The following is a 22,353-nucleotide window of genomic DNA, read 5'->3' on the forward strand; positions in this document are numbered from 1 at the left end:
GATCCAATACAAGGACCCAGAGGGGAAATGAAGAAGTGGAAAACTTTTCCTCTGGAGCAAAGGAAGAGACCTAAGCAGAGAACAAGGGAACACCTGCAATAATCAGGCTGAAAAGCACAGAATGTGCAGAATTCCTCACACATTCCATGGAGAAAGTTGCCTTGTTCTTTGAGACAAGCATTGGGAATGCAAGGGAAGGGACAGTCAGAGGAGAAGCTTCCTACAAGCTACACTCAAAACTATTGTTTTCATTTTTCTTCTGTTTATATAGACATAAAACCACTTCTGGAATACTTAAATACAACCTTCCTGCTGCTTCCACTGAAATAAATAATGGATTTGCACACGATAAATACCCAAACCCATAACACACCATGCACATGGGAGCTTTGGTGGTTGTTCTCTGCTGGAATAATTTTTTTTTAATCTCATTCAGCATGAAAAATGCCATTTTCTGGTGAAAACAGCCTTATGTCAACCCCTGTCAGTGACAGCCACTGAGAAGGGCAAGGGATTAAAAGCCACCACAGGGTAACCAGTTGCCCCTTGATTTAATTTTATTTCCTTGAAACAAGCCTTTGTAGGAAGACACAAACTCATGGAGGGAAGAGCTGTTTGCCTAATGGGTTCACAGCCACTGAGACTGAATAAGCTGACTGCTTAAAAACAACTCAGGAGCCACAGTAAAAGATAGAAAATTATTGCTTCCTGTCATGACCAAATATTAAACACAGCACACACCTAATGGCTCTATCACTCCCTAGGGAAGGAGCTTTATGAACAATAAAATCCCAGCAGACTTGCCCTGTTTGGACTTAGAAGCCTCATTATGGGCTCACTGATCCAATACAATTTACAGGCTGGATGGACTCCACTTGGAGGAAAAGCCACCAAACGTGGAGCTGTATGTGGGATGCCCATGGAGACATTAGCATTTATTTGTGAGGAAAACTAGCAGAGGAGAGGGGGAGAGAAAGGAAAAATAAAGGAGGAAAAAGAAGGATGGCTCAGATGACAGCAGCATATTAAAGATCCAAACCAGGGAGAAAGATGGGAATGTGAGTCACAGCTGCAGAGGGAAAATGCTGTTCCAGGACATGCTTACATGATCCAGCCTGGAATACAAGACTTGGGTTCCACTCCTTCACGTGCAGTGTGTCCTACATCCTGTCTCCTACATCATCTTGGGCGAAACATAGCTTTAAAATCACATCTCCAACTGATTTAAGCTTCAGATGCACATTTTGTACTTTCAGTCTCAATCTTTTCTTCACTTCACAAGGATTTGTCCAAGCAGGACAAATTGTTTCATATCCCATCTGAAAGCAGGAACACATTAATTGGGAGAACTTTGAGGTGAAGAAATCACCTTCAGAGAGGTTGAAACCCTGGGATGTTTACAGGGCAGAAAATATGGGAGATCCCACCAGAAACAGATGGTGAAAGGAACCCACAGGGAAGGGATGAAGAGAAAAACAAAAGGTTCAAAAGGAAAGCCAGAGGCAGTAACTAAAAAGCTTAGGGCAGATGAAGTGACAAGTCCATAAAACCAGGTCTAGACAGAGGCCAAGAGGAGTGCAAAAGTGAGAAGAGTATTTCAGGTCATAAATACACAGAGGATGCTTTCATTAGGATGCAAATACTCTGAAATATTGGCATTTTTATTGATGAGTGCAGATGGAGCCAGGCAAACACAGAGCCAAGGAGTGGAGCTGTGGAGATCCCATGTCACACACTGCTGCTCTACATACCCAGAATTTCTTCTGTGCTGTTTGCACAGTGAATTTATCCTCAGCTTCTATTCCCAGAGGTGCTTTAGTCCATGGGAAACTTGTTTTCCATTCCCCTTTCCACTACTACCAACCTCATTGATTCCAATGGCTCCTTACTCTGCTCTCTGTCCTTCTGAGGTCAACAGCCCCTTAACCTTCTCATTCACTGTTTCTGAGCAAAAACTGGACCAAATTCTTCCTATTTACAGGGAAAAGCCTCAATTTAAAAAGAAACAAGGATTCTCCTACACCATGTGTCAGCTTTACTCCCATCTTTGCATCACTCATGCAGGATTTAGCCCAAGCACCATAAATGTTTTTATCTTAACTAATCTAAGACTGGAATCCATCCATGCTTGTGTCCAGGATGCTCTAGAGCATCAGGGAAGTTTATCTGATTTATGTAGAACTGCTAAAATCCTTTGGGTCTTGTCTTCATTGGACTTATTTTCTTAAGGCTTCCAGGCAGTAGCAGCAATAGTTAGATTTTATTTCTTAAATTATATAAGGTGCCCTTGCTTAGGCTCAGTCATGTTTCCCTCACAGTTCTCAGACCAGGACATGAGCTAACTGTTCTAGTTACAGATCTAATGGAACTGAAGTGATCAATATTGGTGGGCACTCCCACACATGCTCCCTCTAACACATCTCAAAAGGCATTTCTCTGTTTGGAGGGCAGAGATGCCATCAGTGACAGCACATGGCCAGGAGAAAGTCTGCACAAAACAGAAATAGAAACAGGTGGAAATAAAGTTCCAGCTCTGTTTAATTCTCCAGTTCTGTTTAATCTATACTTGAAACCAGTAGTGATTTAAACCCATCTCATTTCTTGCTCCATTCCAGAAGCAGCAGCCAGCAACAGTGCTGGGGGAGAGAAACTTAACAAATTGCACATCACCTGAGTAATTCCATACATCAGTTCTCAGCAACTGTGTCTTTGTGTTATCAGGAAAAGTCAGAAAATCACATACATAGTTTAGAGTTAAACACAGACCCTGTGAATGCCTACAAAAATACAGGGACTGTGATGGGGAGAAAGCAGCAGAACCCAGGACTTCCACAGACCCAACCAGTCCATTCTTCATTTTTCCAGCACACTCATAAAGATATTTAAGCTTCTTCTGACTCACCAGCTTGCTGGAAAATCTGTTGTCTGTCAACATTAAATGAAAAAGATTAAATGACACAAGCTACTCTCCAGTTTAGTCTGTTTACAAGCTTTAAGTGTTTGCACACATCAAAGATTTCAAGATGTTTTGGACAGCAAACTACTAAAGAATTTTCTTTTTCAAAGGAGAAAATAAAAAGAAACAAACAAATTAGGCACTAAGAGAACCGCTTGTCAAATGGCTGGGATAGTGCAATTTTAAGTTACTGACTCCCCACAAACATCCAGTCTACTAAAAAATTCATAAAGAGACAGATGGCACAACAGCAGCTCTTTGCAGGAGAGCAGGGTTTAGCAGTGAACAAAGGACTTTGACTCCCTAGGACAAGGGGAGAGATCATTGTAGGTTTTGGGGGCTTGGAAGGGGGGACTGGGGCACACAGGGAGCTGGGAAGAGCTCCTGCTTTCACCCCACAGCAGCAACAGATCCCAGACATTCCTTTTGCCTTGGCAGACTCACAAGGGCCACAGAGAACAGGGCAGAACAGGAACAATCAAACTCTGCCATGCAGATTAAATCCTCCTGGCACCAGGAATGGGAAAAATAAATCCCAAAAATCCTATTCAGGTATCTGAAACCACTTTGCACAGCCAGGTAGTTGCTAATGCTTTGTATTAAGGGAGAAACTGAGGCACAGACTTATGTCACTAAAGGTGACAGGGCAACCCACTGTCAGTGGGGATGTAATCCAGGCCTCTCCAGTCCTGCTGTTCTGCCTCTGAGCATGAGGAAACACCCTTGTGCTACCCAGTGGGTTTTGGAATCACCCCCAAGGGAGAGGTAAGGGATAAAGTCCTTTTCAGGTGGCTGAGATGAAGAGAAAATGAAGAAAAAGAGAAAAAACCCAGTCAGAAGTCTGCACTTATTTGAAGTTAGAGCCTTCAAAATGAAAATTCATCTATGTGTTCTTTTGGGGTTTTTAGGGAGAGGGAAGAGGGCAAGGAGGGAAGTGGGGCAGGAGAGAGGGACACACACACACACACAGAGAAGATGTAAAGTCCATCCCTATTAACCCTGAAGTGATTTTTAGTGCCTGTGGGAGAGCTCAGCCCTCTGTCCCTGCAGCAGGGAGGGCAGGGCACCAGCAAGGATGGAAACCTCCATCCCTGCACCTCAATTCCACGTGAAGGGATGGACCCCCATGGCACAGGGATGTCATCCAGGCTCTTCTGCCCCTTCCCAGAGAGGCTGACAAGTTGCCAGCTGTGCTCAGGCCTTGGCTTTTTGTTAAGGAATAGTTACAAAAGCCTCATTTTTTCTCTTGCAGCATGTGGCAGCTGGTCCGTGCTGCCCTCCAGCACACCCCAAAGCAGGGTGCCCAGTGCTTGGCTGGTGCCACTGGATGCTGACCCAGCTGGAGACACTGGGCACCCGTCCCCATCCCAACCATCCACTCCAATCCCCTCCATTCCCTCCCCAGCAACAATCCCAATAAATAAATTAATAAAATGTGCAACACACACCAGATCCTTCCCAGGTCAATTAGGAACAGTTTAGGAAAAGGAGTTTAGTTAAAAGTAGAAGGAATTGGACCCAGTGTCTCAGATTCTGAAAGAACCTGAGCTAAAAGACTTCATTCCATGAGCCCAAAGGGAGCACAGGACCGTGGAGGCAGCAGCTACAAACAGCACAGGGTTTGTTCTCCCAGCTTTCCGTGCTGTTCTGAGGAGTTTCTCTTGTAGGAGCAAAAAAATTCTGTCCCACCCTGGTGACACTGCATTTTTAATTGAATTAAGATGTTCATTAGAATGACATGAAAATTTCTTTTGACTGTTTTAAGAGGTTTCATTTTAATTACATGTAAATTTCTTTTGACTGGTTCTCTCTCTTAGAAAAGGAGGGGGGGAAAGGTAAAAAACCAAAAAAGCAAATTTTTCAACTAAAAAACTCACACTAATTCTCCCCTGTACCACAGAGGCTTCAATTAAACCACAGCTTCAGTAAACTCAGTAAAGCATTAAGAGTAACAAGTACACAAAATAACCTCCTCTAAAGAGCTTGAATCTTCAAGAACACAAAGAAAACTAAAAAAATCAAAAGGTCATTGCCATTTGATGAATTTATATCCAAAATTACACAACTCACCTACAATGAGAGAGAAAATCTGCAGTAAAGTGATTAATTAAATTAATTTGCATCTCCCACAACCAAGGTTCTTTTTATTTGGATAAGCAGGGTAGGAAAGGCAACAAACTGAGTAATTCTAGCACAGGTGTAACAAAATACAGTTTTCAATTGGAAGTGCCATCTTCAAAGGAATGAGCTTTCACCCTTCCATCCAAAAGTTCCCCAGCACCTGCACCTCGTATCCCTGCCTGTAATTTCCACAAAGGAAACACCAAGTTCACTCTCCAATTTCAAGGAACTACCAGGAACATCAAGAACCAGCACTTCAGCCATGAGAGAAGGGGAAAAAAAGATAATATTTACATATTTGATGTCTCTTAAACCAACCAATTCCACAGATACCAACTTCCAAAGGCAAGCAGAAATCCAGGATGAATGCACCAGAGCTGGGATCCACCACAGGAACACCAGAACCAACTCAGCTCTCACTAATTCTGGTTGTGCACACAAAATTAAAGCTTGCTGTGACATTTTGAGAACTGATTATGGCTCATGTTGTCCAAAACCTTGGAGTGCAAGTGCTTCTGGATTAAAAACGCAATCCCAGGTCCTTCCAGCCCTGGGCTGTAGTGGAATTCCCAATTTTGGACTCCTGTAATAGCAGCACTGCAGGATCTGAGCTGTGCCGTCCCTGTTAAATCAGAGGCATCGCTCTGAAATCCAGTTCTGTCCAGAGGTTACACTGGAATTCTGGCTCAGAACATCACAGGAACCAAAATATTCCAATGTATCCTGCAGACCTCTGCCAGCAGGAGAGGGCACACACTGCATTTCAGTAGAGAAGTTCCCTTTCATATGGAAACATTCTCATTTCCAAGAGGGAGTGGAAAAATAACTGCAAGGGCCTTCGGATCTAAATCCAGTCCCCAGAGCAAAGGTCAGTGCAAAAATGTTTTATTCAGCATCAGAACTTTTGGAATTCTTTCAAGGAGAAGAAAAAGCCCAACAACAACAGCAACGGGACTGACAGTTTTTTCCCACTGAACTATTTCTTGCTTTTTAAACAGGGCTACAAGTCCCCAGGATTTGGTGAACACCAGTGAATTTTGTCTCCCTCCAGCACACAGCAGGTAAAAAGTGGGGAGAGAAACAAATAAAGGGGAAATCACTATATTGATGATGGTGTTACAGTTGAACTCAATGATCTTAGGGACTTTTCTAATCTCAAAGATTCTGGAATTTTATTCCATGGATATTCTGTTTCACTTTGCCCACACTGCTTAGGCAGAGCTCTGTATAACACAAAGGTGTTTTTGCAATTCTCCCCTCTCCATTTTCCTTTTTTCCCTTCTCCAGAGACACGAGACAATGTTACAGCCAGGTTGGTACACGGCAGATTTTTACATTGACCTATCATTTCACACCAGGGAAAAACACCTGTATTTCAATCACTATTTAAAGAAAGCCTGTAGTTCATTTTAAATTAACAGCAACCCACCACGAAGGCATCACTGAGCTGAAAATATCACCCTATTTATTGATCCACATGGCTGCAAGGTGCACTTCAGAAATTATATTCCACCTGCTGCCAAGTCCCTAAGCACAGGTGATTTCCTTTAAAGAAGCTATAGAAAGGCCCCCTAAATAAATCAAAGCTGCTGCCCAGCTAGTCCAGGGCACACAGGACCCTCCTTGTTTGAAAGACAATAAAAAATGACCCCACAGGGTGCATTTTAGAGGAGAGGAGTGTGCAGTTCAGCTCCTGAGCTGCTGTACTTTGGTGCTGTGGAGGTGTGTGAGGATGACAGACACGCCAAGGATTTCTCTGCGCACAGACAGGCACAGCACAGCTCTGCTGCTTTACTTGCATTACATGTGCTGATGGGGATGTAGCACACAGGATTATCCCTCACTCCTCAGGCCCTGCTTCGCTGGGTGAAGAAGCGGAACAGAAATAACTGTGCAGAAATAACTCTGCCAGAAGGAGGAGTCACTCTCTTGATGCTGCACCACCAGTTAGTGGTAGAAAAAAGAAAAATATTTAGCTTTGAGTTTTGCTTCTTTCACCAAGCCAAGCCTCCTCCAGACAGCAGGGCAGAGCTGGGATAAATTCTTCTCTCTGCGACCTAAATCTGATTTAGTGACTGCCTTTAACTGAATGAAGCAGCTTTTATCAGGCTGCAGCCCTGATTAATTTCCCTCATCTACCCTCACTGAGCTCCAGAGTTCACCTGGAATGGAGACACACACACACAGAAAGGCAAGAATCAACACACAAAAAGGAACTGCCAGACTGAGCCTGGAGGATGCTTCCATGCCAAGAGAATGTCTATTGCTGTTAGCAGGGCAGGCAGGAGAAAGGTTCTGGGCTCAGAACAAATTAGGAGAGGTCTATACAAAATTAGGAGAAGTCTTAGAGCAAAGTAGAAAAGCTTGGGACTCACTGAGCACAACAGGTGATTTGTGATGCACATTTTACACCCAGTTGTTAGAAAGAAAAACCCTGTCCTTTCTCATAGTTTCCATTTCATTTTACATCAGCAGATCCCAAAGCCCCCCAGGAGGCATCAGAATCTTCACTTTGTATGAGGATAAGCAGCTGGCTCAGGATTACAAATTCAGCTGGGGTAGGAACTGTCCCTGTCAAGGTCTCAATCCTGGGGCAAATCCAGGGCCTTCCATCCTGAGCTGCTTCCCAGAAAATTCAGACTTCAGGCTGGAAAGTTCCCAAATGCACATTCATACCAAGCATGAACACAGCCAAAAATAAGCTCGAAATTTCATAGGAAAGGTCAAGATGGCACATCCAGGACTTCTGCTCCCCAAAGAGCCCATTTCATTGCTCTGGATTGCTCTGGCCCCAGCCACAGCTTGTGAGCAAAGAATTAAAAGGCAAAACTATAGGGTAAAGGTAGAAGGACAACCTCATCAGAGTTCCAAAATGAATTAGATTAACTCTGAGATTAAAAAAAAGGAAATTATTGCAGATCTTTATTCAAACCAGCTTTACTGCTCTAATGCCAAAACAAGTCCACCAGAAATACTGTGACAAATAAAGCTTATTAGGGAGGAGATAGAGCAGGCCAGACACAGATAGGCATAAAAACTGGCTCTAAAATCAATCCACTCCACCATCAGCTCTCTTGTAGCATCTGCTTCAGGGAAAAGGAACCTTTTAACAGTTACTATAGAATAATCTGGGGGAAAACATTTTCTTGCTGTCCTTTCCTTATTTACTGTTCCCCTTCTGGAGCCCTTGTATTTGTGCTCCTTTCTGAAGCAGCTCTGCCTGGTTTTATTTTCCCTGTCTGAGCCTTGCTGAACTCCAGATTTCAACCCAGTGAGCTCCACAAGGAAGTTTTCTAAGCTCCCCCAAATACACATTATTTTTACAGTGCCGCTTCATGGTTTAACAAACTGCTGTTCTCCCCATTTATGTTATTGACCTAAAAACTAGCAAAAGGACCTAAACCTGGAACTGAAACTGAGTAATACACAAAGCTGTTCTACATAAAATTGCTCACAATCCCAACCTGTCAGATTTAATGTTGCATTTTTGCCTTTCTACCCCTCCTTTTCTCCCCACATTTCTACAAAAACGTTTCTCTTTTGATAAAGAGCATTAGTGAAGCTGCCAGGCTGCTCCAAGCTTTATCTGTCTCAGTAATCCAGTTGGATCCCATCCCTGGTGAGGAGAGAATGTTCCAGGTGCACACATGGAATATTTGGTCACAATAGAAATTAATTTCATTTAAAAAATAAACATAAATTTTGTCAAGGTCCCCAAATGGGAGACATCAACAGATAACCAGTGAGAAAAAATCTCTGATGATTCAAAGTGAAAAACAACAATTTTGGGATGCTTTTGCAGGAAAATGGGAATTCATCTCCTACCTGTCAATGATCACGGGGTCAGATGGAGTCTCATTTCTGTTGCCACAGCTTTTCTTCTCACAGCACCGACTGGAGAGGGAGAGAAAAGCAAAATTAAAGAACCACCGGGACAGTTGAGAGCAAAGAACCAGCTCAAAGTCTGTCAGAAAACCTTCAGCACTCGATATATGCCTGGAAGGGTAAAAATTCTGCTTTCCAGAAGGGAAAATTAAGGGAATTGGGTGCCTAAGTCCTGGCTGGTTCCAGCTGGAGTTTGGCACTTAGCTCCCTGTAATCTATTCTGAATTACCCGGCCAAAAATGAACAGCAATACGGCCACACTTGAGACTGAGGTGATATTCATAAAGGTCTAATAAGTGATTAACAGATGTCATAATGTCATTACAGGCAGAACCAAATGGGTTATGTGGGGTTAAAAGTCCATCAAAAGGTGTTAGAACTGACTATAAGCAACCTAATCGTTTGGTATATTCCTATAATATTTTTTATATTACTGTATTTTTTTTTTATTATTAAATATCAAAGTTTTATATGGTTACTGAAAACTTCAGCACTCCATGAAAAGCCAGAAACTGAACATATTTAGATCCTACAAAGGATCTGAAGAGATGTTTTTCAGGTTGGGTTTTGAAATCCCTTTGCAATTGCTTCAGTGATAAACCCTTAAGAATAAGTATTAATTTGTACACATTCAGTGGTAATATTAATTATAATAAATAATAATAAAAATTTAAAAATCAAGAGACAGTTCATTATTTCCATTGATATAATCACTGACATGGATGATGCTCCTGCACACACAGTAGCTGAGTACCAGGAGTTAAACAGACTTTAAAAACAGTCCTTGCTCTGAAATCCCCACTTTTAATAATCTGAAGCAACAGAGAAGATTTAAGCTGTTTTCATGCTCAGGTTTTTTGTTCCAGTCAAAGCCAGCATGGGACAGGGAGGATGGAGGCACCCAAAAGTTTAAAAAGTCTCTATCAGAAGTCCCACATCCCTCAAAAGCCACCAGATCAGATGCCTTTCTAGAAGATATTTTCCATATTTTGCAGAGATTTCTGTTCAAATTTACACACATGGGATGACGAAATTTTGGTGGGTTTTTGTACAGGGGTGCCAAATACATCTGCAAAATTCTCAGGCCCTCTGAGTATCAGAGCTTTCCAACTGGGGAGCAATTCCAACCAGAATAAAATAAAGACTTTTTTTAAGTAAATAAATAAATAAATATTAAAAGAAGAAATAAATAAAATACTCGAATTCATTAAAGGCAGAATAAAATATTAAAGTGGGCATTTTTTTCTTGATATGCCTAATATTTAATTATAAATGCCTAAAATGAACATTTAGACAAAAAAACCCTCTTTCAGCTATGAAAAATCCCAACATTTCCTCCAGTTTCCAGGAAGTTCCTGCTCTGGGGCTGGAATTGCCCATCCACGTGAGCTGGAAAGAGCAGATCTGTTTGAATAACAGCTCTAACTGTTTCAACATTCCTACATTCCCCTTGCCTCAAACCTGCACTTATTCATCGATGCTACTCCTTTTAAAATAAAAGGATACACTAAATATTTAAAAATCCCTGGGGCAGTCCCTGTAGCTGCTGTAAATTGTCATGGCTCCATCGACTTCAGTGCAGCTCTGGTAATTCACACCAGCACAGAACATCACGCTCCCTCCCTCTCCCAACTTTATTTTAAGCACTTTGTTTATGGATTTCACTGCCTAATCAGAGTTTAGAAAGAATGGAGTACTTTTATACCAGGAGCCAAGATGGGAGATGCTTTCTAAAGGAGAAAATTATAATAACCCCCCCCCAAAAAAGCAGAAAATCCTCTCAAAGGAACATCAGTTTGGGATGTACTTTGACATGTCCAGTATAGCAACACATGGAAAATAACATTTGGAATAAAATCTTTGCTGCTTTACAGGCCATTATGTTGAAGCAAAAAAATAAAAAAAATTCTGTAGTGATTCCAGGGATGGTGGCACTTCTTGACAGAGCATTTTAGGATGAATTATGTGACACTGAGCACAATGTGGCTGGGTTCAGAAGCAATTGCATCCTGTTTTATTTCTATTTCCACTATTATTGCAGTTCTGAACTTTATGTTTGTAATATTCAAATCTTTTCCCTCTAAAACTGTGGCTTGCAGCTGAAGTTCTCCAAATATTTCACGGATATCTACATGCCTATCACAGCTGAGGAAAGATCTTTGTAAGTGGTAGACTTTTTCCCCTTTGACCATGGTGTTTTCTGAGCCCAAATATATGAAAAAAAATCTTGATGAGAGAGAAGAGCCACTTCCAGTGAAGGAATTACTGTTTGCACGTAAATCAGAGTGGGACTGAGGATGTTTCAGCCCAACATTAGAGCAAACATACCTCTTAAATCTTTAAATCCCCATTTCCAAGAGTTTCACCCCATATCCAAGCAATAACATTTCCACTTGGTTGGTTTCAGAAGTGCTGTCTGTAACAGAATTGACTGGTTCCAATTTCAGTCCAAGCCAAAACCCCCAAACGCTGGTGGTCCAGGATCAAACCTTCAATATTCTCTTCAAGCAAATTATTGGCATGACTTCACCAACAATTACATTTCTGCTGCAGTGTTGGGCTGGGAACACACTTTTAGAGAGGCTCATTTGCTTAAGACAAGAATATCAAGACTTAAGATTATTTTCTACATCTCTTTGTTATACTTTCTCCTCTAGTGAGATCTACATGGTCAAAATGATGGTTTATGTTAAGAATGATCCAGGGAAAACTAAAATCAAACCCAGAAAGTTCCCAGAGACAACCCCAGCCCTACAAGCTGAGCACCCCAGAAACCCCATGCCAAGACCAAGCTTCCATCCTTTCCCCTCCTCACACTTGACTAAAATGGTTTTAAAATTCATCCCTCAACTTCCCTCCCCTCACTCCAACACAAAAAAAAAAAAAAAAATTAAAAAAAAATCTGTCTCTAATTTCAAACTCAAATAAGCTCACAGCATGGCGGCCTTTGTTTTGTTTTCTTCTGCCCAACTCCTCCCTGCAATTGCATAACAAAAGTGTCTAAATTCACACCATCTGGCCGATAAAGACGCGGGCCCCAGTGGCCGCCTGGCCCAGCTGATTAGAGCTCCCGTCTAGTCTGAGCCTTGTGGCGAAAGTCACAGCTGTGGGGCTCACTCCACTCAATACAACTCTGTTATTAGCCAGCTGTAGACCCTGAGACTACTTCTGTTCGAATTATAATACCTTTTAACCCTCTGAGCATTGAGGGCGTAGGGGGTTGCTGGCAGCAGCATAACAACGAGTTTCCTCTTAGTGGATAATTGGAAGAAAAGGAAGAAGATGGGGGGGGGGGGGGGGGGGGGAGTTATTCCAGGAGAGGAAGGTGTTTTACCTTGATTTCCAGCCCTCAGCCCTCAGGACTGTGTTATTCCACACAAAGTCACCTAATAGGAACTGTTCCTATTAGGCCATAAGAAGCAAATGGGAAAAAAATTCAGGTTGGAAATTTATAAATGGAGGCTCGCACTGGAAGCCCTGAAAGCACTAATTATTGAGAGCTGGACTTTCAATGGCTGTGACAGATTGGTGCAGCCGTATCAATATTTAGACAACTTTCCTGCTAAGCAGGCATCTGTCACCGTCTGAGGGAGAGACGGGCACTTTCCAAGGAGCTCGTCTCCACGCAGCAAAAAATATCTTCATGTGTGGTTATGTACAGAAAAATGCCCCCTAAAAAACCCTACCTGCTACTAGGGAGGATTGGAAGAGGAGCAGAAACACAGACAGAACCTTCTTGTTTTCCTTTTCAGAAGCAGTAGGCATCAATTTCGACAGCAGAGTGGGTACAGTGCATTAAAATTTTATGTACTGTTCCTAATGCAAACTAAACTAGAGGCTTTAAAAATTGATGCTGCCACTTAAGCAGCACACAATGAGGAAGATTTGATTATTGTACTTAAAAGAAATAAAATAAAATGTCAAGTTTAACTAGAGTTGGAGCCATTCCCCTGGCATTATTCAAAGTGATGTGTGTAATGCCTCTTCAGAATACACAGCGTCCTGCTCAGAGATACTTCAGGAAAACACGACATTTAAAATCAAATGTCTTCATTAGGTTACAGAGTGCTTTTGATTCCCTTCACTAATCTGTGTTTTACATGGGAAGGACGTTCCTGAGTTGTAATTCTTCCTTGGTTAATCTATCAAGCAGCAGAGCTGAGAATAATCAGAATAATAGCTTAGATTTGTGCAACGCTACCTTAAATCAAGCACAGAGGAGGTTTGCAAGCATCACTGGAGCTCAGAAATATCAAAGCTGAGCAGAGCATTTGATACCATAAAGGCAGGGAGAGGAAGCAGGGGGAAAGCCCAAATTAATTTTAGATCAAACACGTCCATTTGGATGAGAAGGTGCTGAAATACTTGAACTTCCAAATCAGAACTGCGCTCTGTGCAGGGAGAGTGAAGACATGAAATGGGCTCAATGCTCTTATGTTATCACAAACCACAACCCAATTGCACGAGAAATCAGACTTTTCTTCTCTAATTTTCACTGGTTATAGTGAAACATTTCAACAGCATGGATGCATATACACATATATATATAATTATATACCTGAGTTCTAAACGTGCCAGAAAGTCCCTTATACACCTTTGATCTTTGCCACTACATCACCAGACCCTTGTAAAGCCCACCCAGTGCAACCCTCATATGTGATATACATTGTGTTTGGGCATAAATATGAAAATACTGGTCAAAAGCTAATTTCCTTAATTAAGGAGAGCTACACACAACAGAGAAACAATACATTTGTTTAATACTGAATACCTGGTTCATATTCTATTAAAAAGTAATGGAATTATTGACCTAATTAATTACTGAAACTAAGACTTCCCCTTGGTAAAAATTCTGTCCAAATAGGTTTCTCTCACTGCTACATTAACTTAAAAGGCTACTTTAATTACAAAATAACAATCAGGTAGCAAGCTGAGCCATTAAAAGAAGCAACACTGAGTCCACCAGCTTAACCCTCTCCTAGTGATACAATAAATCACAAACTGTGTATAATAAAGGTCACGAATGGGTTTTGCCTCTTGTTTTATGAACATTCTATGCACATTTTAGCACATTTTAATACAAGAACATTGACTGTTTGCATTATTATATGTATTGAAAAAAAATTTAATTACCAGAGAACAGGAAAAGTAATAAGTTACCATGGAAGCACGACATACATACATAAGGTACATGTAAGTTCAGACTTATACAAAAGTTATTAAAAACATCCTCAAGTCATTTCACCCTCTAATTTATAAATTTAAATGCTAAAAATAGTGTCCTTTTTTTGTTTTAATTAAAAAGTAGAAGGCCCCTAAATATTAGTGAAAGGAAGGGTTTGAGGGTTTTTTCTTGTGGGGTAGAACTGCCCAAAATTAAAGAACATTAATGATGCCACTTTAATTGAGAAAATGAAAATATTTCACCAAAGGAAATTGCATTAAGAACATCCTGCATTTTTCAGGTAAAAATATATAAACTAAACTTCTCATTCTCATAAGGTGAGCAGAAATTTTATGAGCAATAAGCACATAAAAGTCTTGATTTAAACAACACATGCAAAGGCCTACTTTAAACAAAAATAGTGCAGCTGTGGTTGCTGAATCTCCTGCAGGAAAAATTAATAGCAAAAAAAATAGGAAACCTCCCCCAAATATCTGTTTTGAACTCAAGCAAGCATTACCCACATAAAGAGAAAGTCTTCCTACACAAAGACCCTCTCTGAGCCAGCAGCAAAATAAACAAACAACAAAATCAAAATCTCTCTACTTAAAATTTCCTTGGAGAGGCTCTTCCAGCATTTTGGGAAGCAAAGCTCACAAATGATGCGTTAATCAAATCATCTTACCTGCACATGACTTCATGGGTGAGCAACACTCTGCACATCTCGGGGTTCTTGTTCTGGCCTTCGTAAGTTATAGGCTACAAAAATTAAGAGAAGGGGTAAGCCAGGAGCATCGGGGGTTATTTATTCCTCAGAATATTCAGATGTGAGGAGAAGGGATTTTACCACTGCTCACCATCACCTGCAAATAAACACCTTCCCCTTTATGTGCAGGGAAAACAGCTTTACATAAATATTGCTACAAAGTAGATAAAAACCAACAGTCCACAGAGGGAAAAAAGAGACTTAAAGCACAATTTTCAATTACTCTCCAAAATAGGCCTGCAATACAGCTGAGCAAGAGACCAAAATGAAACAGAGAAGGAAAAACATGCAAGGAAATGTTGAGCAAACAGGAAAGATGAGGTGGGACAGGACAGCCTGGCACAGATCAGCCCAGCTCACCTGCTTGGTGACAGAATCAATGAGCCTCACATAGAGATCCTGTTCTGTCCTGACACCTAGAGTGAGGGAGAGCAGGGATAAATAACATTCCACAGGCATCTTGCCCTAAGAGCAGCAGAACAAACCCGGTCAGTGCCATATCAGACACCCTCGGCATCCCAGGTAGTTCTGTTTCCCAAGCCCATGTAAACTCCTGGGCCCATCCCTGAACTGAAGGGGCCTCATGCAAGGGAATTTCAGTATATTTTGGAAGCCGCAGCACCAACAGCCAGACCCTGCCTCACTGCACAGCCCCCAGGAGGTGCCAGGGAAGGGCACTCACCGTTGCTGTAGAGGAGCTGGAGTTTGTAGTGTGTGCCGTTGTTCGTCTTCTCGTTGCCTTGCTCCTGAAAGGGAATTTGAAAAAAGGGGGGGGAAAATCCTTCCAGAACTTACACTTGGCACGTTTAAAATGCAAGAGCTGATAATCATGATGGAAGTGACAACAAAGTTGATTAAAATTCTAAGAGGTGAATCCACTGATTGGGATGTATTAACCTTCCAAGTGACCCAGGACAAACTACAAAATACTCCTGACATCTTTTCCTGTAGGAGTTCAAGAAGTTCTTTCCCTCACTTATTTGCCATTATGCTCTCAACTTTTTCGAGGGAATACATCGAGAAGAATTTGTGCATTTCAAATCATTTAATATATAGCAGATTGGCACCAGGAAAACACAATGGCTTTTGATTTTACTGTGATCATTGCTTTTCAATAGTGTTACTTTGAGTCAAAATTGATATTTATTTCCTGAAGGTTGTGTTACAGGGATATTTCTTATGTCCTTTTGTAATGTAATTTCCTGTAAGATAATTATTTATGATTCACAGTTCAAAAAAATCTTGTTCATGGCTAAGAAAATAACTGAAAAAATGCGAAGTGGTCAAGACGTGGAATTAAAATCCAAAACCAAATGCTTTTCAAGTTCTGCCATTGAGTTTGGAGCCTTACGAAATACATATAACCACATTCAATGATAATCTGACATATTTACAGGTCAGATTCCACTTCTGTTTGGGTACTAATAAAACCTGGCAGATGTGGTAGGTAAAAAAAAAGTTAAGTGCATTTATCCCCCATGAATTTTATTTATTTTAGTTTTAGTGGGTGAATGAAATTCGCAATACAGAGCAGAGGCTTCCAACCGTTTTTAACCACAGCAGCACACACAGGGTTACAGCTCTACCACAGCACCTGAACCCTGACCAAACCATGGTTATATTTTTTCAGGGACAACAGGTATTAGAAGCTGGCAGCTCAGCGGGGGGAGAATATCAAAATTGGAGAGGAAAAGAGGAAGAAGAAGAAGAGTAAGGAGCCTTACTTTATCATTTTCTACAAAGTCCACAAAAGCTGTCCTCTCTATTTCCACGGGCTGCCCCTGTCTGTCGTAGAGAGCCAGAACAAAGTGAAAGAAATTGGATTTCCTCAAGTTGGAGGGTGGCTGCTTTTCAAAGTGGGCTCTGGACAAAGCTACTCCGCTGTGGAGGAAACACACGGGATGGGGTGAGGGGGGAGAGACAAAGACATTACCAGGTTGTGCAGCAGTAACGGCAAAACAACAACAGCAAAGGCAGAGCGCGCTCGGTCTGTCCCTGCGAGCGCCGGGCTGCAGCCGGGGCCGCGGGCGCCGGAACCCGAATTTCGGCGTGGCCCCGCTCCCTGCATACCCCAGGACAGGCTGATTTACAGAGAGGGGTTAGTGCTAAAGGCAGCGAGTGTTTTCCTTCCTCCACTTATTTCCCTGTCTGTCACCGCTCCTTGCTGGAATGCGGCAGGGTGGGAAGTGCTGTAACGCGTCAGAGGGTCTGGAAGTGTTCTTTGCACATCCTGGTCCTGGTCCCTTTTCCTGGAGGAAAAAACGAGCGACCCTAAAAATCTTTCCTACAGGCAGGATGTCAACTCGGGGACACCTCCGTTTTGGTCAGAGACAACGACTTTCGAGCAGAGCAGCCACTTCCCCTGGCAGCGAAGTTTGACTTTAGTCACTGACTTGAACTGATTCCTGTGAATTGAATCTCTGATTTAAACTGAAAGAATTTAGTCTCGGGTTAACCAGCCCTTGAGAAAATCTTGTCCCTGACTGCAGAAAACGTTGTGATGTTTCCCACGCATTTCCCGGCTTCGAAAGATTCAAATGCTTCTGTTTACCCACGATATCCCTGACTGCAGCTTTATTTCTTTGTGAAATTAGTTGCAGTTCCCTCTCCCTAAAGCCAATTTCTACTTCCTGAGAAGAAAATAGGTGAGTATGAGCACCTCCAAATTACTTAATAGACAGATTAAGTCTATGTGTGAGACTAGTTAGGAGTTGGACAGCTTTGGGTTTTAGTCCCCCAAATAGATCCACAGCACTGGCAAAAGTATTTGACTCCTTCAGAGCACTACAGATGTTTCCCTGTGTTTTCCTTGCCAATGAGGTACGGTGTGAACTCACCACATCCGCCACAACTGCACCTAGCTTGGGGATTCCTCTCATTCTGCATGTAAAAATTGGGATTTATTGGTTTGTTAGGAACATCTGGGAGAAAAACCTGACGATGCCAGCAGGCAGCACAACGCGGCTGCACTTCCACCGCTCCCGTGAATTGGAGCCTTGTCAGGAGCTGTTTCCTTTTACTTTCAGTTTCCTCAAGGATAAACCTCTTCCCCCTCAACCGTATTTATTAAACCCTCTATCGACATTCATAAAACTCTGATAACTCCTCCCATGGTGCTTGGAAAACCTTGCTGCCAGATCAGGCCGTGGGTGGGGGCATGGATGTACTATTTCTAAAACATCTGCTTCATCTGAAGTCCCCTCTGCTGTTTCACGCCTTTCACCTTGTCTCTAATACTAAATAAAATCCTGCTTGCTCCCGGGGTTCCCAAATTAGCCTTGCCCGATGCTACTACTTTCTTTTTTAACTTTTTTTTTTTTTAAGTTATCCAGAGAGCAAGGGGGAAAAAATTTACCCCAAAGAGTTTTAGTCATCTTACCCCTAACGGGAAGAGACTGGGATAACTGTCCTGTACCGACTTGGCTGGGAAGAGAAAATAAAAATGGGGCGTAAATGGTGATAACCCGCCCAAACAAGTAGAAAGCGAACAGCCAGGCCCCAATTTCGGGATGTTCAGAGCCATTTCAGCTCAGCAGAGAGCTCTCGGACGCTCGGGCAGGTGCTCCAGGCGGGCAGGCACGGGATGGCCGCAGGTTGCGGGATGCCCGCGGGGATCCGGTGTGCCTGTGGCCTCCCCTGCTCCCTCAGACCCTGCCCTGCCTGCCCGGAAACCACGGGTGACGATTTCGGCCATGCCCACCGTGAATTAAGCAAAACAAGATGGGCTGGGGGAGTTCGGGTTTGACATCCGCATTTAAGTTAATTCTAACTTGGCCCCCTTCTGTTCGGCTGTCTGGCCCAGCAAGCAGGGACAAGTGGATCGCTGGGAACAACCAATCCAGAGCCCCACACATCTTCCTGGGGCAGAAAATAAAAGAGTGATCCCGTCTCGCTGTCATCTGAGCCCCGCACTGGGTGTTGGGACTCCTGATGCTCTCCGGTTTTGGAGCGCTGCTGCCTAGCTCTAGCTCCAACCTTCACTTTTCGCTGACTGGAGGAGACCGGGAGGGGGACAGAGAGGAAAAAAAAATTAATATCAAATGCTAACAACGGGGCATAATGAAAAGATTTGCTTAAAAAAAAAAAAAGGCAGCAGGGGAAAGGTGGGAGAGAAGTAGTCACGGTTACCTTTGTGCTGCTACGTTTGCATCCACAACCCCAACGTTTCTGACCCAGGATCTGACGGAATCCATCTCAGAACCCAGAGATTTATCTTTCAGAATTGGTCCTCTTCCTAAAGTATCTTGAATTCCAAACATTTAAAAAGTCTATGCAAACTAGCAACAGTTTCCTTTTGGGAGATAAGGGAGAAGGAAAAAAAAAGAAAAACAAAACGACGCAGCCTTTGAATTTGACACACAAATCCCAGGAAAGTGAAGTTCAGCTTTAAAACCAACTTCTTCTGCTTTTTAACGCTTCGTGTTTTTAACACCTTCAAACGGGGAAGAAAGTTTTTCCTCTTGCCAAGTAAAAGTTACGCTGATTCAGTCTCGCCTGGTATAATCATCCTTCACACGCAGACGAGGGAGCCGCATCCAGAAACCGATCGCCGCTAACGAGGATCACCTGTTCCTCAAACAGACAACGGGGAGAAGGATTGATCGCTGCTTAATTCAGGAAGAAGGAAGGAAGGAAGGAAGGGGGAAAAGCCACGAGCTGTGGGGTAAGTTGCAGAGGCGAGGCGGCAGCGGAGCCGGAGCGCGGCCGGTCCCGCCCGGCCCTTCCCGCCGCGCCATCAATGGTGACACGGGCGGTGCGCGGGGCGGGGCCCAGGCCACATAAGGACATCTCATTTGCATCTCGCGCCGCGATTGGTTGAATGGCGAGGCCGCGCTCCGCCCCCCGCGCGGCTCCCGGGTGGAAGGAGCGCGCCCGGGCAGGGGAAGCGCGGCACTGTCGCGATCGGGATGTCGCGATCGGGTTGTGGGGATGGGTTATGGTCACATCCCGGCAGCCTCACAGCGAGCGCTGCTGCCCCAAACCGCACAAACCGTGCTAAAGCAGCAGGACCGGGCTGGAAACAGCGCGTCCGCCGCACACCCTGGCACAGCTGGAGCACGGGCAGGGGAACCGCGAGTTTATCGCGATGGGTTTATCGCCACAGCCCGGCAGCCCCACACCAAACGGTGCTGCCCCAGACCGCACAAACTGAACTAAAGCTGCGGGACTGGGCTGCAAGGAGCACGCCCACCGCCCCCCTCGCGGCTGCCGAATTCCGGGCAGGGGAACAGCAGGTTTATCGTGACGGTTTATCGCGATGGGTTATGGCCAGGGACCGGCAGCCTCACACCGAGCGGTGCTGCCCCAGACCGCACAGAGTGCGCTGAAAGCGCGGGGCCGGAGCGGGAGGAGCGCGCCAGTCCCGGGACAGGCGGAGCCGGGCACGGGAGCCGCGGCTTCATCGCGGGGTCCCGGGTTCATCGCGGTGTCCCAGCAGCCTCACCCCGACCTGTCCTGCCCCAGAACAGCCAAACTGCGCTGAAAGCAGCGAGCTCTGTCCGTCTGACCGCGCTGCGCTGCCAGAGCCGCCGCACGGGCAGCGGCCGCTTCGCTCCCAGGCGCGGGATTTAAAATGAAAAATTGCCCAGAGGAAGAGAAATGGGTCTGGGGGAGGGTGTAGGCAGAGGCTGCCTGCAAGGCAAGAGCCAGCCCAAGACTTCCAGGCACCCAGCAGACTCCAAAGTTACACCCTGAGAGCTGTCAGATCATCTTAAAACTTTTTATACCATCCCATATAGGCAGCATTTCCCATTAAAGGAAACCGGAGCTCTGCCCAGCCCGGCCCGCGGTGACCCCGGACCATACCTACGTCTGCATTTATTTTAGTTTATTTTTTAAAAGTGCTCTGCCTTGGCGATATTTTCCTCCTCGCCCTTTTGTATTCTGATCTGTGTATAGATCTGCCTCGAAATCTATATAACACCAACGCGAAAACAGATTTCAAGACAATGAATGCAAATCTGTGCTCAGAGACCATCTGCCAGATGAGGGAATCAGATGTTCGGTAGTTAAAGGCACAGCGCAAGGATTCAAGGATTTCCTTGACTCATTATGTGCTGCTCCTCTCTTTAACCTGCTTGATTTTTTTTTTAACGGGATCGAAGTATAATTTCCATTTCCAAATAAATCGGAACTCCTTCCATCCACGTTCAGCCGCGATTCAAAATGCCACCTATTAAATGCAAGAGTATTTTCACGGAGTTTTATACAGTTCTCTCCAAAAAGAATCTCAAATTAAAATCTTCCCATGAAACTTTCATTAAAATGTATCCTTAATTCAGGCACGATTGAGGGCAAAGCCAGGACTCAGATTTATTCTGTCTACATAAGTGACAGACATGGTATTGGATGAACTAATACATCTCACCCAATCTTTGTTCAAGGAAATTCGCCATGCTAACCCACCACCCCAAATTGATAAATATGCAGGAAATGATTTTGCCAGGTTAGCAAAAGGCGAGGCTGGCGTTATTTTAACGTTAGAGAAAGGCAACAGCAGTTTGACGAGGTAGAGGGTGGAGGTTAATCTTTCAAGATATGATCTTAGCGCCTCTGAGATGCAATTTCTTTGTATTAGAAAGCCCAAACAGGGCAAGATGCTTTTTAAAATACTTTCTAAAAGTGAAAAACCAGAGCATGTAAGATAAATATATAGGCGATGGTAAGGCATATTATAGCGGGGCTTTTTTACCGTTTCGCAATAGGCGTTGGTACATTTCCTCGAGTAAAAGCCCCCTCTTCGTACTAAGATAATTTCTGGCAATACCACTCCGACCGTTCCTACGTTTGTTCCTAAACCCTAGGCAGGGGCGGAAGGGGAGGGGGCGGAATTCCCCCTCCCTGCAACCTTGGCCGATGCGCTCCCAAGGAGAGAACGCTCCCTGATAACCCGAGCCCATCCCATCTCCGCAAGGTCGGGTCCAACCCGGCCGCTCTGTGAGCCCCAGGCCGGTGGCTGCAGCCCCGCGAACAAAGGGGGCTCGTGTGCCGTGGCCCCGGGGGACCCCGCTCGCAGGGATTCGTGCGGGTCAGAGGCCACCAGCGCAGGTCAGGGGAGAAGCGCTCCCTTCGCCCCAAACAGCTGCTGCCAGAATTCGGCACTCGGGGCACAGATGCGGGAGCATCGTCCCCTCCTGGGCCCGCGGGAGCTGAGGCCGTGGGCTGCCCCCTCCCCACGATCGCGGGGGGCTTGGGGAAGGGTGGGGGAGCTGCGCCGCTCCAGGCAGGGGAAGCGCTTTCGGGGACAGAATTTGGTCCCCCAACCAAGTTTCTCGCCTTTAAGATACACTGTAATAGCGCAGGAGTCCTTGAATACTTCTGAAATTATAGACTGCTGATCTAGACTCCCCGTTTCAAGCCCAAACTGTAGTTAAACCAAGCGAAAAGCCCATCGCTTGGACTCTTCTGATGCAAATTCACTCCGGGGAAAAAAAAAAAAAAGAAAAAAAAGGAAAAAAAAAA

At 44.1% G+C, this 22,353-nt stretch overlaps 1 protein-coding gene across 2 annotated transcripts in view; it reads right to left on the minus strand.

Moving 5' to 3' along the window:
• Window positions 1-19,611, minus strand: part of EBF2 (EBF transcription factor 2) — a 126,438-nt gene extending 106,827 nt beyond the window's left edge. Inside the window, exons 1-6 of one of the 2 annotated variants that reach the window (XM_005428946.2) lie at window positions 19,021-19,609; window positions 16,617-16,773; window positions 15,575-15,638; window positions 15,253-15,308; window positions 14,812-14,885; window positions 8,903-8,971 (exon numbers count right to left, since the gene is read on the minus strand). In XM_005428946.2, coding sequence (XP_005429003.1) covers window positions 8,903-8,971; window positions 14,812-14,885; window positions 15,253-15,308; window positions 15,575-15,638; window positions 16,617-16,773; window positions 19,021-19,151 — 551 coding nt within the window. In that variant the 5' untranslated portion in view covers window positions 19,152-19,609. Of the gene's footprint in view, window positions 1-8,902; window positions 8,972-14,811; window positions 14,886-15,252; window positions 15,309-15,574; window positions 15,639-16,616; window positions 16,774-19,020 lie in introns of both variants that reach the window. The other variant, XM_031063575.1, reaches the window with a different exon arrangement.
• Between the last annotated feature and the right edge of the window lie 2,742 nt (window positions 19,612-22,353).

The sequence above is a fragment of the Geospiza fortis genome, unplaced genomic scaffold (genome assembly GCF_000277835.1).
Source record: "Geospiza fortis unplaced genomic scaffold, GeoFor_1.0 scaffold176, whole genome shotgun sequence".
NCBI lineage: Eukaryota > Metazoa > Chordata > Aves > Passeriformes > Thraupidae > Geospiza > Geospiza fortis.